This window comes from Crocodylus porosus, unplaced genomic scaffold (assembly GCF_001723895.1).
Source record: "Crocodylus porosus isolate Cpor-Errol unplaced genomic scaffold, CroPor_comp1, whole genome shotgun sequence".
NCBI lineage: Eukaryota > Metazoa > Chordata > Crocodylia > Crocodylidae > Crocodylus > Crocodylus porosus.
This window is the reverse complement of record NW_017728921.1, coordinates 12,863,554-12,880,429: the sequence shown is the minus strand read 5'-3', so window position 1 is coordinate 12,880,429 and position 16,876 is coordinate 12,863,554. Positions and strand designations below refer to the sequence as shown.

General features: G+C 38.0%; 1 protein-coding gene across 4 annotated transcripts in view; it reads right to left on the bottom strand.

The window, feature by feature from the left end:
* Positions 1 to 623: 623 nt before the first annotated feature.
* The window catches only part of GOLGA3 (golgin A3), a 35,963-nt gene continuing 19,710 nt past the window's right edge, over positions 624 to 16,876 (bottom strand). For all 4 annotated transcript variants that reach the window (XM_019539009.1, XM_019539010.1, XM_019539012.1 and 1 more), the window contains 11 exons: positions 16,636 to 16,730; positions 14,553 to 14,769; positions 13,348 to 13,491; positions 12,587 to 12,784; positions 11,541 to 11,657; positions 10,987 to 11,126; positions 9,261 to 9,393; positions 8,905 to 9,027; positions 7,914 to 8,078; positions 5,562 to 5,722; positions 624 to 4,840 (listed from right to left, as the gene is read on the bottom strand). In XM_019539009.1, the coding sequence (XP_019394554.1) occupies positions 4,633 to 4,840; positions 5,562 to 5,722; positions 7,914 to 8,078; positions 8,905 to 9,027; positions 9,261 to 9,393; positions 10,987 to 11,126; positions 11,541 to 11,657; positions 12,587 to 12,784; positions 13,348 to 13,491; positions 14,553 to 14,769; positions 16,636 to 16,730 (1,701 nt within the window). In that variant the 3' untranslated portion in view covers positions 624 to 4,632. The remainder of the gene's footprint in view (positions 4,841 to 5,561; positions 5,723 to 7,913; positions 8,079 to 8,904; positions 9,028 to 9,260; positions 9,394 to 10,986; positions 11,127 to 11,540; positions 11,658 to 12,586; positions 12,785 to 13,347; positions 13,492 to 14,552; positions 14,770 to 16,635; positions 16,731 to 16,876) is intronic.

The following is a 16,876-nucleotide window of genomic DNA, read 5'->3' as shown; positions in this document are numbered from 1 at the left end:
GGACGTCATTCTCCCCTTGTACTCGGCCTTGGTGAGACCGCAGCTGGAGTACTGCATCCAGTTTTGGGCTCCACAATTCAAAAAGGATGTGAAGAAGCTTGAGAATCCAGAGAAGAGCCACGTGCACAATCAGAGGTCAGGAAAACGGACCTTACGACGACCGGCTGAGAGCCATGGGACTCTTTAGCCTGGAAAAGTATAGGCTCAGGGGTGATCTGATGGCCACCTATAAGTTTATCAGGGGTGACCACTGGGATCTGGGGGAATGTTTGTTCATCAGAGTACCCCAAGGGATGATGAGGTCGAATGATCATAAACTACTGCAAGACCATTTCAGGCTGGACATAAGGAAGAATTTCTTTACCGCCCAAGTCCCCAAGGTCTGGAACAGCCTGCCATCAGAGGTCGTTCAAGCACCTACATCGAACACCTTCAGGAGCAAACTGGAGGGATCCTATGACCCCAGCTGACTTCCTGCCCTTTGGTCAGGGGGCTGGACTCATTCTTCCAAAGTCCCTTCCAGCCCTAATGTCTATGAAATCTATGAAATGTGAAATGTAAAAACAAAGTACAAAGTTTGCTGCCAAGATACAAAAGTTATCAAAGTAAAAACAACACAGAGGCCTTTACCAAAAATAGTTTATTGCACAAAATGTTTAAAGGAATTCCTATACACAATTTATTCATTTTTTAATTAACATGCTTTGTAAGGTCAGAATCTTTAGTTGTACATAACTCCTTTATCCCCTGGTTTCTCACTTCAAAACCATTATGAAATGATTACCTTTTTGTCCTTATACTTCACCATTTGATTAGATGTTAGAATATTGAAAACCATGTATAAAACATGACAGTTTAACTTTTACAGTACTCGGAACATAAGAAATCTGGGCATCTGTGATGGACAAGGCTGCTCTTAGTTGAGAGAACTTTCTAGGGCTGAAGCTATTTGTTTTATTAGAAATCAAGTGTGACCATCTTCCAGCTGAATAGCATTAATGGCTTCTTGAGACTGTCTCTGCTTTCTCAGGAAAAACACAGAACCATAAAAAAAAGCTTTATGGTCACAATACACATGACATGCAAAATTTGACATTGCATTGCCAAAATTAAGATAACACGCCTCACAGCTTGTGCATTGCTTAGACAAGTAGTGAGGATGCCATCTAGAGTCTCATTTAAATTGCCAAGAATAATCATCAGTAATGCATCTAAGGGATGGCTTAACTAACTCTATTTAAACACCCACATTATTATATTTCACATACATAAAGATATGTGCACTAAAATTTCCGTTCTGAGCACACATTTTTAATCCTTACATATGTGGAACACCTACTGATTTCAACAGGGATGTTGCCTGATTGAAGAATATGGTATCAGACCCTCTGCGCAAGAAATGGAAGGACTGACTTGACCTAACACGATATATAAAAATTTCCAAGCAACCTGGAAGACAGTGGAATTGAGCTTCGTGCAACATTTAGCAATAGTAGACTCGGTAACTAATTTCTTTCCAAAGTCAGTTTAATGCACAGCTGTTTTAAGTGTCTTCCAAAAAGCAACACTGTTTTATAAAGGAGTGCTGCAGCCTCTACCAACATTTATCACTTAAAGTATTCTTACAGTACAACAACATTAATTTCTCTTTCTTCCATATGATTTGGAAAGGTTGCAACTACCAGAGTGGGAAAAAGATTTACAAAATACATTCCACTACTGAAAACAATTCTAAAAGCACATCAATGTTAAATGAGGCACTGATTTTCCTCTTAATGGGGCTGTTTCAAAGAAGGAACCAAGTTTTTTCCCCACACCTACTCTTAGGAGACTGCTGTAGAGAGAACATACTTAGCATCCCAGGGTAAAAAGGAGAATTCTTTTAAATAAACACACAAACGACCACCTTACAGAATAATTAAGGAAGAGAGTTGCTGGGCTACAAGGGAAAGGCCTAATCATTTGTGGAGCACCTGCAGGAGCTGTTGACTTCCCACAACTCCTGTTATTTTAGTAAGCCTTGGCTGTACTCAATCTCTCATGTAATTAGGTCCTCAAGTTTCATCCACTGTTCTTTGGTCAGAAGATGGTGTTTTGTGTTTGATTTTATAACAGGTGATAGATACAAAGAGAAAAAGAAGTATGGTTATGATAAGGGTCCTGATGAGGAAACTGAGTACTCTCAGACACAGATGAGGAGTGGGGTAAAGAAGAAATCAGTTCTCATATAACTAATACATCCCCTATCTTAACAATCTCTTCCTGTCAGAGGAAAACTGTACATTTAAGGCTATGATGCTGTATCAAATACGCACTCAGGTGTCTTGTAAAGAACTAACAAGATGCAGCACTGACCTGAAACAGGATTGCATTACAGTTACTAGTATAATAGTGAGAGAGACAGGCATTTTGAAGAACTATGAATGTTTGTTACAGTTCTGCCTTTTTTGATCCCAGATAAAATGTCTTACAAATGTTGCCAAGCTCACAAATTAAAACTTAACAAATTCTTACCTGTAGTTAATGATTTATCAAAATAAACAGCAAACATTAACCCCGCACAAATGGTATTTTATTTAAAAACCTGAACACTTGATATATAATTTTTGCACTGAATATATTATTCTTTATGTAGTTTTAACTTTTTCAATTAACAATACACTATCTTTTTTCCTCTTAGAGCATAATATACAGGCAACTTCAAGAACATGAACAGCAGCAAAATTAATCAGTACCATTACTCTGTGAAGTAGACTTTAGTAGTATATAAACATTAGCACATCTGGGCTAGTCAGTAAAGCTTTTGATGTTTTTAAACGGTTCAGAAATCCTACATGAGGGGCACCTAATGCCACACTAAATCCATTCATTTCCTCTCAAACCTGAAACACGTGACTTTAATCTTTAAGGTCAGTCCTACCTGACCTTATGGTAGTCGAATACCACCATTAGTCAGTTTAGACACTGTTGTAAGCGCACACTATTTAGTTGGCTTAGAACTTGATCAACAGAACTGCAAAACTTTAAAGGCAGGGTTCTTTGTTTCGAAAGCAGCTGCCCAAAGCCAATCCCCTCAAATGAGATAGAACTGGAACACCTAACAAAGAGAGGTGAGGATAATTTTTCTGTGTAGGCATACATCTAATTTTTTCTGAATAAATCTTGTTTGAAGAGAACCCTATCCATGTTTAATCCACCTGTACTAACTGACAAAAAAAAAAAATCCAACATAAAAGAACATACCTGATCTTGTCTTCCTCACTTTCAACAAAAACAACAGTACACTCACTTGGGACCATCCATTCATTCTTCTAAGTGTAAGTCTCTCATGTGCTACACCATGATTCCAAGTGTACAGTAGGCAAAAAATGTGTCTATGCTGATGTCAGAATAAGAAGGAAGGGGAGGACCCTTTCACTGTACTATAATATAGCATGGATGGGACCAGCCAAAAAAGTATCTAAAGGCAGGTTGCTTCAGTAACACTGCATTAGATAAAACAAGGTGCCTCTGCAGAAGAGGTCACAGTAGTGCCAGCGCTCCCACTCATGAACAATGTGCACACACTGGGAACAAAACAAGAAAGGGAAGGGGAAGATAAAGCTAATAAAAAAAATAAATTTTATAGGCGTTATCATTTTTGTCTTTGAAAGATACCAGTGAAATAATTAAATTTCTAAAAGTTCTGGCTTTGGGGCTAGTTTCCCTAAGCCTTATGTACAATATTGTCCAACAGCAAACTTAAATGTAACATTAAAATAATAAGTAACAAAAAACCCAGGTCAATCCCAACTTATAGTATATAAGTATATTAAAATATTAAAACTGATACTTTAGGTCAGGAAATTATGATTTTGCATATGTATATACAGACCTTTATCAGGTATGTCTACTTCAAAACCTAACCAAAAAGGTGCAAAGAAAAAAAGTATGTATGTGCAGTGAAGCAAAGCTTCTTACTGGCCTGTACTGCAAGAAGGCAATCACCACACTCCAGAAAACATCCTGGGCAGATTTGTCAGTTAATAACTGGCCTGCACCGATCATATTTTGAAGCCTTTTTCCTTTAGCAAAGCTCAAAGCTGTTTTTCATAATTAGAGATAGGTTCAGACAAAATCTTAAACCCAGACACCTGCAATCTGATTTTCAAAGTATTCAGAGTTGGAAATGGAAGGAAATTATTACTTTTCCAGATGTAATGTAAATGCAGCCCAAGACGGCAGAAAACTTGGGAAAATCTGATGTTGCAAGAGTGCAGGACGCCCAATTAAACAGATGCAGATCTAGAACACTGTCTTCTTGGCCTCTCTCTAGTTATAATTCATAAATAAATATTTTCAATCCTTCCTCTGGATTGCTCCTTAGACTTCATCATTTGTTCCTTCCCCACCCTCCACTCTCCAATTTTCATTACTTCAGTGAGGTGAATGAGTTTATAGGAACCCCTCAATACAGCACTGTGCAATAAATGCTTTGCCAGTCCTTCTGAAATTTTTCTTTTCTTTTTTGTTGTTGTTGCTGTTGAACACAAAAGCAGAAATCTGAATTCCATTAAAAATACAACAAATAAATAGAGGTTCTTTTACACACTTAAAGCAGTTGTGAAGCAAAAAACCAGTGAGGAGAGGAGGTCATTGTTTCATTGCTTCCTTGTCACCAGCATTATGATTCTGTTCCTGTCTGTCAACAACAGGAATGTCCTGCTCACTTGATGCAGCTGTGGGACAGATAGCAGTAAGGTCCATTAACTGCCCTTCAATCTGAGTCCATGAAGACATTGATTCATGTACTATAATAGTGTGTTCCTCCATTTGGCGCTGAAGGCTATCCATTTCTTGCCTTTTGAAAAGAAGAAAAAAAGGAAAGACTTATCAGCTGAAAACCTGGCGAGGCATTATTAAACACCAACTAATTTATTTCAAATCATTTCTGACATCTGATACCCATCTGAGGTTCTCTGAAGCCACATGGAAACACAAGGTAGTGCATACAGGGGAATTAATTTTGCAAGAAATATAGGACTTGTTCCTGGGCTAGAAGCAACTTCTACAGGACATATTTAGCTCAAAAGCAGAGGGGATTTTGGCAGCTTTAGCAGTACATCTCACTTGGAGTGTTGCAGGAAGACAAATGAAAAAAAGTTACAGAAATGAAAATTTCCATTTCCATAATGACCAATGCTGCCTGGACTGCAACTCTGTTCATACGGCAAGGCGATACTGCCAAGTATCTTCCCCTGCTACATAAGGAATTCCATTTCAGAAGGAAAAATACATAAATCCTGCTTTGGTTGCTTGTTCTGCATTGTACCAATTTGTGCATTAAGAGTGTAAGCTATCTAGAGACAAGGCTTCTGTTCAATACATCTTGCGTACTGCAAAGTGCTCTGAATACCTCCAGTGCTATAGCAGATACTGATATGCATAGCACTGTGCTAGTGAGAGCTGTGTAGGAAAGAAAATTCCTTTTAAAATGTCTACTGCTTTTGTTTAGATTGGAAGCACACTTGTTCAAATATTTTTTAAATTAAATAATACATGATTTAAAGAATGGGTCATACTTCAATTGCTGAAGACAGCTGTTCAGGTTTTTTAAAGGTTCTTTGCTCACAGCTGTTGGTGGTTTCAACAGCTCTTCCAGCAATGCAGCAGGGACAGGACAATCGGGAATCTTCACTGGCGTCACAGGATTTGAATTAGTCTCTCCTTTCAGTTCCTTCCTCTGTTAAAAGGGGGAAAAAAATGGAACAAACCACCTTCCTCAACTCGACTGTTACTATATAAGAACAGATATAAAGAGTGTATATAGTATGTATCCACACTGAAAAACAGCTCAGAACAATGGTGAAGGCTGGGAGAAGTAGCACAACACAACTGCATAAAGCAGTAGCGCTCAACACTCTGGCCCCACAGGCTGCATGTGTGGTGAAGGGTTGGACTGTAGGTTGGATCCCATGCAGGATCAGCACGTACAATCAGTCCATGAGTTCAATCTGGTGGCATGCTAGCGCAATCCCATGCACCTAGAACCAGCCATGTACTGGCACCATCTGGCATGCAGGGCTGCAATATCCAACCAGAGGGGCTTACCCATGGCTGCGGGAATTTAGCAGCAAGGGTACAGCAGCTAATGCTGCCATCAGTCCCCCACCACAAATTTCCAGACCTTTGGGGAGCACCATGAACCAAATGACATGGTTCCATAAGCCTAGAGTTAAATACCCCTGGCCTTAAGCAGTCCTACCTGTCATCCAGACTTGTAAGTAAACCAGTACTTATGTCTAGACCAGTAGGCTTGGTGCTCAGTTTCTTTTCTGGCTTTATATACTGGTAACAAGAACAGGATATGACCAAAAAAAACCACCTCTCACAGTATTAATGGACCAGCAAAAAGGCAAATAATACAGCAAGGCAGTAACACTCAATTTTTTGCTGCCATGGGCCAGATAAGTGGTTTGAGGCCAGTCTGTGGACTGGATCAGCCCTCATGTATCCCGGGGCCCCAAGCTGTAGGACTGGGTCCACACCACCTTCAGCCGGCCTCAGTGTGTTCACATCAGGACTTTTGCACACTCCCCACACGTTCAGGAACCTGGCAGCAAGGGAGCAGCAGTTCCTGCCACCACTCCCCTGCTGTCAACGTTTTGGACCCAAGCACACTCCTGCAGGCCAAATCTGGCTTGTGGGTTGGAGGCTGAGCACCCCTGCAGTAAGGGGTTCAACATACTGGCTTCACAGCAGGCTTAGCTATACAGAAAGATGGTTATAAAAAAGGACAATGCAGCCAAAAAGAACGTACGTGGTCAAAAGTATACCTTTTTGAGCATTCTGGGTTATGCTGAAGACACAACTCATAAATTCTGATCAGTAATCTATAAGACCCCTTACTAGGGTCCTTAGAATGAAATATGTTCTACTTCAAGTACAGAAAGATTAGAAGAAGATTTAGTAAGGGAAATCTTTAAGCTAGCTACTGGGTCTATAAACAGAGCTGGGGAGTTACAGACATTTTCTCTGTTTCCAGGTGCTAAACAAGGAATCCAATAAAGACACTATTTGAAGTTAATTCTTGGGTAAAAATATTAAAGACACCAGAAACAACTTGAATAGGCAGGATATGCACCTTTAAAGACAGATTTAAAAACAAAAGATTTATCCATTGTCCATCACATAGCTCTTGTTTGTTTTTTGCAAAGGAGAGAAAGAAAAAGACTTGTGGCTTATTTAATTGAAGAAACATGTGAATGACGTATCATTAAGGCTATGACTTTGTTATGGCAGTCACAGAAGCCATTAATTTGAAGAAACTGAATCTCATCAGTGAATGCAACCACATATTCAATTTGATGGATTTTTTTTACTTCATATGTATTTATATAATTACCCTATGTTCCCTAAAACATGCACACAACCATGTTAGTCTTAAAATGCAGACTGCTACACATTTAGAGAGGGATGCTTACCTATCGGAAAGAATGGAGGCATTAATTCTCTAAAACTACAAGTCTCACAAGACAATAACTGCAACAAATACATTTCCCTACTAACTGTCACGTATACTGGAATTGTAAAGATTATTAAAACTAGTAACTTCCCTGCAAAAGCTGCTTTGTTTCACCTGTACCTCTAATGTGAAATTCACTAAAAGTTACCACGCCAAAATCACAGCCATAAACACGTTGCAAATGCATAGAAAGACATTCTGTTTAAAAGGCATATACTCCACATTGCTTTGTTTGTTTTGCAGCCAGAAAATTCTTTAAGGATTTATTTTTTAAAACAGAGAACCACTATCCCTTAACTGTTAATCTAGCATGGTCATACCAGGATCCTCACAAGGTTATGCTGTAGAAGACTGTTTCCACAGCACATCTGATTATTCTAAGAGAAAGTCCTTTTTACTACTTAAGTACCTTCTTTATCTTCCCATGCTTCAGATCCATCTTCAGCTGCTGATTCTGCTGCAGCAGACTCTTCATGCTATTCTTCAGTTCAGTCACTTTAGCCTGAAGCATGAACTTGTCCTTCTGAGTCATTGACAGATCTTCCCGTACCATCTCCAGCTCAGTCTTGATATTCTGTTTTAAAAAAAGGGGTTTTTTTAAACCTTAAGAAAACGTTATGAGGGAATAATCAAAAGTGAAAATGTACAGCTGAGCAGTTACAGGGTCCAAGTTTAAGTGGCAGAAAACTACAAGTTATTTATGCAGTAATATTCTATTACATTTTTTCAATTTCTTGATACATTTTTTAAAAAAAGCAGATGCCTCTGTAGTTTGGGCCATTATTATCAACCTTAAAAATAATTTACTTTGGAAGAGAGTCAGTTATGGGACATTTAAATAGCATATTCCTGCTCCTCTCAACAGTGATAGATATTTGCATCATTTTAACTATTAATTAGAAGTCCTACACCATGTCCACATCCAAGTAATTCATTTAATAATTTACCAGTGCATTATTTCTTGAAAGAACACTGTCAGGTTATATTAACCTAAAGTTGCAATTTTGTAAAAATTAAAGTTGACACATCCAACATTAATGAAGAATGTTTCCATCATTTTCTTCAATTTTGATAGAAACTAAACACACCCACATACATTCCATTGTTTTTGCAAGCACAACAGTTGTGTCTAGGAAGTAACTTAAGAGCAACTAACCTATTTTATGAGTCCAAAGTGGGTGTCATATAAACAGAAAAAAGAATAGTGAAACTGAAATCAATAACACACAAAACCTCTTAGTTTTAAATCATCTAGTTTTATGCTTGAAATTTGTATAATACTTTCTTTTTAAACTTTACAAGGTCCCTTTTGAATATCCTCTTAAGAATCTCCTCTACTATTACTTTACTCTTCATTGAAAGCCCCTGTCCCTCAGAATCATGCAGGTCAGCTCAATTACCTGCAGTACCAGCTGCATTCCTTCTAACTCCTTTTGACTGCGCTGTTCAGTCATATCCGACTGTTGCTTTAGTGTTTGAATTTCTCTTTCCTTCTGTTCTACCTCCCACTTGAGGTCTTCAACCTACAGAAAAAAAAAAAGTTTTGGGATACACCTAAAATTAACTACAAGACCAATCAATCAGAAAATTTAAGCTATTTTGTTACCTACGTTGCAGATATTTTCTATTTTTTAGCAAATCTGTTAACACAAATGCAAATACTGTTGGAGGATTTAATTAGGCCTTTTGAGGATTATACTAAATAAGATACATTAACTATGGGTGAAAGAAGTTAGAGTTGACTACAAAGTTTTACCTCTTGGTTTACTACAGGTTGTTTATTAAGTTGCTCATCCAGCTGTTTCTGCAGAAGCTGAAGCTGAGACTGGGCTTCTGCCAATTCTTGCTGAAACTGTGACACTTCCTGGGAATGTTTCTCATCCTCAGCCCTAGGTCAGAAATGGCAAAAACAAGAATACAGACAAGAACCATTAGGCATCTCTCTTTACAACAGAAGACATAGTTAATAAAATAAGATATTTAGAAGCAAAGTGGTACAAGTTATCAACCTGAAGCTCCAACTAAGAAAATCAGCAATCCAGTCTGGCAAGCTGCATCTTTGGCAGTCTTTGCCTGCATGTTCATGTCATTATTTTAGCCACAAACAGCATTTCGCTAAAAGGAGATAAAGCAATATTGAGCCAAGTACTTGTTAACAAATGTATCAAACAGCTGTTAGTAGCCCAGTCAAAGAGGAGAAACAAAACCAAAAGTCAATAGGCTATTTTAAAAGAAGAAAGTTTCCATTTTGATTTATTCAGACATCCATATTGTTGTTACTTGCAGTACTGAAGTTCTGAGACAAGTCTACCCACAGCACTTTACAGGCATGTATAGGCACAGGAAGTTTATAGACACAAAGTCCCAAACAAACATCTTGTGATAGATCCAGTGCAGAAGGTCCCTCACTCTGATCTCCCATGGCACTCATGGGCAACTCTAAACCATATATATCCTCACAAACCATGGGAGACACAGATACCTGATGCACAAATGGAAAAAATTTCAAAACCCTAGCATGCAACTGCGGTCACCCAAAACAGACCATGAAACATACAACGATTCAATGCCCGATCCACAAATATGAAGGAGGTATCACAGAGCTACACTCCCCTGCTCCTGACAACTGTCTGGCTCAACCACCTAAATGTAAAATTATAATTACTGTTCTGTATCTACATCAGACGTATGGAAGAAGAATAGGCATTTAAGTATTTTGATTAGTGCTGATTTTTCTTTCTACAGCATCTATAATGTAGTGCTCCAGTCAGTGTGACTTATTCCGCACTTCTACAGAAACATGCTGTAACTGATATCATTGTATTCATACTAAGGTAGATGGGTTGTCCCTGGGTATAACTAAAGCACTATCAAGTCTTCATTTAGACAAACTTTAAGAAATTGATTTGCCATCCAGTTTTGAAAAATGTACTCTGAAGAGCTCAGAATCTAGCCAACTGCTTCACTGAAGCCTTCTGCTTCAAGCTCCTAAGCCCTTGGATTCTGAGGCTGAACGACCAGTATGTTCAGCAGGAAGCAACCAGTTCACATTCCCATATAGTACAACAATACTGTCTATTTCACAAAACCTGACAGTTAACTGATACTTCACATGCTTGAAAAGGTCATTCTGCACGTAGATTGCACTTCTGGTCGACATGAAAAAAAGAAGAGCAACACACACGAGTGTGACACTGAAACACATCTAGCCTATCAAATAGGGGTTGTGTGTCAAAATCATAAGCAGTGCAGGTGATAAGATGCAACTCAGACATAGTAGAAGAAGAGTTTCTCTCTGCAACCTGGATGCACATGTACCCAGTGAAGGACTCAGCCAGGACTAATTCAGTAAAACCATTCCAGACAGTCAAAATCAAAAATTCAACTATACAAGCAGTTAGTTTTCAGATGTTTTGTTCAGTCAGTCACCATTTTATTTACTGTGTCCTGACAAACGTAAATATACCTCACAATGTACTTACTGCAGTTTGTCTGCTTCAGCCTGAAGGGCTTGGACAAGCAGTTCTTTGGCTTGTAGCTCTTTCTTAATTTCATTCAGTTCAAGGATAGCTGCTCTGTAGTGACGACGGTTATGTGCTGCATCTGCTTTAGCTGCTGCAACCTATGAAAACAAACAGGTAGTTTTTCCTCATCCAGCATTTCAGGAGAAAAGGAAGGATTTTATCATTGGATTCATTAATGTAACAAAACAACTAAATTTACCTTGGGTCTTTTGAGGTGCCTTTGGATAGAGGAGAATACTTTTACCCAAAGAAAAGGTACGTATCATTCCAATTCTGATGAAAATGTTTCAAGGCAGCCCCCTGCTAACATTTTGGTAGCTCATAACTGCTTAATATAGGGCATGTTATAAGTCGAGATGCATCCAGGGACTTGCATGCTACTGCCCCTCCCCCCCCCCCAAAAAAAAAAAGATGGCTGCAGGTAGCAGCTGATTGTATGCCTGACTTTTACTTAAACTGCTTTCCAATATTTATAATTCAAATCATCTACTATTAACAAAGGGGAAGCTTACCTGTTCTTTGAGGTCATTAACTTTTGACTTCTCTTTCTCTAAGGCAGTCTGTAAGGCTTGAATAAGTTGTTTCATTTGCTGATCCTCCTCCTCTTTACGCTTCAGGACTTCTTGAACCTATAGTAATCACAAAACCAGGATTTAGCAGTTACAGAATGCTTCCCTCCATATTTCTCAGCCTGGCTTTGACAGATTAACAGTGCATTTAAGGGAACTCCCATCACATCTTCCTCATATGGAAGCATAATTGCCATGACAGACTCCTGAAATGGGGGAAACGGACCACATAAAGACTCTCAGAACCACAAATGGAAACAGATGACGAAGCCATCAGAACCCCCACACTCCAAAAATGTATTAGCTAATTGGGAATTAAAAATGCTGGGAATTCATAATATGGTTCAGAAAGGTCCAGCTTTTCCATAAGTAACAGCATTCAAAAGCTAGGCAAATTAAACAGTGTGAAATGTATTGTTTGTTGGTCTTTCCTGTTCTGTTGTGTATTTTACAGATCCCACAGCACTTTTGAAAGAGAGCACCTGAGGGTCCTTGGCACATCTTCACTTCTCATCATTATAGTCACTCTCCCTGCATACTGCCATCTTGTCCCAGAGGTGGTTACATTTTAACAGGCATGTGTATAGGTTGTTAAACTTTTTTTTACGGTGGAGGGGGGAGGACAGGGAGAGGCTATATTCTGGTAAATGATGCAAGACTAAGTAAAAGTATTGACACTGATATCAGCAGATCTTTGTACGGCATTTATATGTCAGTGATAACAGTTACATTTGCCACCTTTGTTTTTGCAGATTTCCATTACTATTTTCACTGAAAACATTTAGTTTAGCCCAGTATAAAAATCATATTTTGAGCAGTCATTTGGGACTGTATTATTCTTTCATCCTAATCCACACCGAAACCTGAATCTGGTGAAAATACACTGAATTTTCTTTAAACATCTGCTTTTCATGTAAATCTATGGACATAGCTAAGTTCTGAAAATGGAAATATTCTCTCCCCTAAAAAGTTACATATGCTCCAACTACCTGGAGATTCAGCTGTACCAGATCTGCCTCTCTTTTTGCTAGTGCTGTTTCTAGGATGCTGTTGTGCTGCCTCAAAGCAGCATTGGACTGACCAAGACCTGTGAGCTTTCCTCGCTCATGTTCCAGCTCAAGGGCCAGCTTCTTGTTTATTTCTTCAAGCCGTTTTATCTTTCTCCTGAAGCCTCTAGATTCCTGAAGCTAAAGGAAAAAAAATAGAATGTTACCTCATTGTTGCGTTACGTATGGTAGGAAAGTCTCCAATTTAATAACAGATACTTTTAAAAGTCATTTCAAGTGTATCTGTATTTTTTTTTTTGTTTCTAACACAAATTAAGTCAGCTAGAAGACTGTGCAAGTGCTTTCAACAGGAAAAGGAAAGAAGAAATGATATACTAATAGCAGTGGCCTTTACTGAACATTTCTCATGCCATATTAATTTCTGATTCCAGAAGTCAATGAACACTCATGACTCCTATTCACTTCAATAGGTAATTAACTGGACTCATCAACAGTTAACATTTCTTGACCAGATTTGACCAGTCGCTAATGTAGACCTTTCATTCATTTCATTTCCTTTGTTTCCCAGTGGTCAAAGGAAGGCATAAAGATTGGGTATCTTGCACCAAGTTTACCAAGTGTGGCTGAACCTTCCCCCATGCCAGTTTTTAACATACTTCACTGTTTGAATAGATTTACAATTCTAAATCATCATCTCTTTCCGCCTCCCTCCCTAGGGCTGCTGGTAGACCTTTAACAATTACCTCATCCTCAAGTTCTAATACTTTTTCTCTGTATTCCTCCAGCTCCTGGCTGGTAAGTGAAATAACTTCTTGCAGCTCTTTCTCCAGCATTGTCTTACTGCTGCTAACAGCTTGCAACTCTGTCTCCAGAGCTTGAATCCTTTCCTAAAAGTAAAACCATCAGAAATCTGGTCAGTCAATCATCCCAGCTACTCCAAGAGACAACTACTTTTTTACCAAGTCTATTACACTGGCAGATAGTAAAGTGCCTTCTATTGCTTAATGGATAACAGTTTGACTCGGAGGAAAAAAAAAGTTATTGCAATTAATAGATTTTTTACTTTTCTTAATGGAAATTATTTAACGATGAATTAATTCCCTTATTTATGCTATACCGGAGTCAGAATGCAAATATAAAATTACGTCTTTGCTCAGGGGCTTCAGCTACGTTATATCTGGTAATGACAGACACAGTCGCAGCTAAAATTTTGGCACAGCATCAAAAAGCTTAGCTTTTGAAGGCTCTCCAGAAATAGTTGGATTTAAGGAGGGATTTGAGGCAGCATAAAGCAAGTGTTTGGCAAGGAAAAACTATTGTTAGGTAATCTTTAAAAGAGTCTATTACATTTCAGAACAGTAAGAAAATATTGCCTAAGTAAGTAATTACTGCTTAAATGATGACACAGATTCATGGCTAACACAGACCTTTCTTCTGAAGTTTGTGACCAATAGGTAGTCTTATTTTACTCAGATAAACCCAAACCATTCTCAGCTTTAGTTAAGGCAATTTTGCCCTGGCTGAGCCATGGACACACGATATACAGATCTGGAAACTGTAAATATAGTATTTAAGTAATAATTTATAGCTTCTGCAATAAAGGCAAAAGATTAAGTGAATTATTCTTGAACTGAAATGTACTGCAACTATTGTACTAGCGTAGATTTGAAACCCATGCTTCTAGTTTATTTTAGACTGAAAGGAACTATAATTACAGCAGTACTGACTTTAAGTCATTGCAGGAGGTTTAACAACAATCCATGTTATTAATTTATGTATGAAACATAATGAAGCTTACAAGATTTTCAGTAGAATATGAAATCTTGTAAAATGCAATCATGCCCCAAAACTGTTTGTATTACAAGTTTTCGTTTCCTAACAAACAAACCATAGTTTAGCCTTCTCTTTAAGGATTTAGCAATAATCAGTGATAGTCCGTTCTGCTAACCTGGGAAACTTGGTTATTTCCTCCATCAATAACCTGTGCTTTTAGCTTGCTCAACTCTGCTTCGGCAGATTCCTTTGCTGTGAGGGTTTCCTGCAGCCGGCGGCTAAGAATGCCGACTGCATTCGCATAAGCTTTGTGTTTTGCTTTCATTTCTTTTTGGGCACTAGTCAGATCAGAACCCAGGCGCTTCATTTTCTGTTTCTGTTCAGTAATGGCCCTAGAATGAGAAAACAAAAAGTGAGAATTTCTAGTTGAAAAAACTTCCTGAAAAACTATATTGAAAAATTAACTTCCCAGATTAATATGCCTTAATGAAAGGACCTAGTGTCTGCAACAAACAAATTATATCCAAATAGTTACAGAGGATCAATAAAAAATCATCTAAGAAAAATTAAAGCTTTTCTCAACAGATAAACCATAAATTTCTAATGTTATGGGGCACTGGTAATTGGTTAATTACACATAACTAGCATTTTTAAATTAGATAAAGCTATTTTCTGCTGACAGGAAAATCTTTTTGAGGTCACAGTTGTGCATCAAAAATGTCCAAAATCACTAAAGAGACTTGGGAGGCGGGACACACACACCCTTCTACTCCTGAGTCAATCTTTTAGCAAAATTATTTTTCCATGTGCACCTGGGTCATGTTGTCTGGAACTGAAATGTATTTCTACTGTGGCGAGTTCTCTAGAGCTGCTATCTCCTCCCTCAAGAGTCTCCTTCCACTCACATTCCCTACCCCAGCTAAAGCCACAATCCAAACATGGTAACACTTTAATTCTTGTGGATGCTTAAAATGTTACAGAAAGAATATAGTTAATGCTTCAGCCTCTGGCTGCAACTGTTTAGATGTACATGAATTGCAAAATGTCGCTTGTGGTAAGCACTTACTTGCCACTAGTATACTTTCAGGTGCCTCTTGCCTTATGCCACACTTTAAAGTATCATAGTAATAAATACCCCGGTTGCTTTGCCACTTACAGCTTTCTGAAGTTATAAACTATTTTTTACATTAGGTAAAAGCAAACAGTGTTGGATCAATGCTAGCTTTACTGCAGATTAAAAGTATACTTTATCTATTAGAAAAAGGCTTATTATTTCTCTTGCCAATTACATTGCTGGGTTATACAGAACTATACTAACATTTATCCTTTAATAATACCAAGATCAATCCAGAGACTAAACTTAAACATTGAATATGTCCCTCTCCATCCCTCAACACCCCTCCTAGTATACTTGACAAAAGTCATGGTAGTATCAAATGATCATAGTTGGACTTAGGAAAACTAACAAAGAAAATATTATATTACTCTCTCCTCAGGCAAGTGAAGGAATAACAAATTTTAGAGTTAAAAACCTAATCTCAAAGTTCAAGTTTACCTAGCTTTTTTAGAGTTGGAGCTGCAGTCTGTTGCAGCTGAAAAAAAATCAGGGAACGTAAACCATGATTAATCCCAGGAAATATGAACAGAATGTTAACATACTGTATATATTACACAGCATATGTTGCATTGCAAAGTGTATTATAGACAGAATACTGGCAATCATCTTAAGAGTTAAAAGCTAAGATTAATTCTACTGCATTTTAGCTAAAAACGGAAAATAAATACTTTCACAGTATTGCACAAAACTAACTTCAACAAAGAAAAACAGGCAGTTAAAAGGTTGTCGTCTCAATGTAACTACTTATACTATAGATACTTAATAAAAAGCAACTCCTGAACGCACACAAAAAAAGGGCACAGATAGATAAATAAAATATATATTTCCCAAAGTTGGCACCTATGAAATACTCACACTCTATATTAAATAGAGTCACTTCATTAGTTCAGTTACCGTTTTAAGGCTAGAGGGGGTCAAAGAAGTCTCAGCCTGGAACTTAGAAGTTCCAACCCACTAACTTCCATAATTTTGGGCATGTTAACTTCTGTGCCTAAGTCTGTTTACTTCCAAAATGGTAATTCAATATTTAACTCCCCAATAGGGTGGGGAAAAGACCGATTTGTAATTTTTGGACAGTATGCTAATGCACACTTGGAATGATGAATGCTATTATTCTGGCTGTACTAAAGAACCAACTTACTTTTTAGCTTCTTCTTGCATTTGTTCCACCTGCAGTTTTAATAAGTCATTTGCCTCAGCCAGAGATGTCATTTGTTGCCTGTCAAACTGCAAAGACTTGAGGGAAAGATGAAGAATAAGGAAGAAAAAGAACAAAAAAGGAGAATGTGTTAAGCACAAAACTTTCATATTCTAGTTTGCTATATAAAAATTGTCCCAGAAAACAGTAAAGAAATCTGTTAGAAAACAGGTGAAGTCAGTGT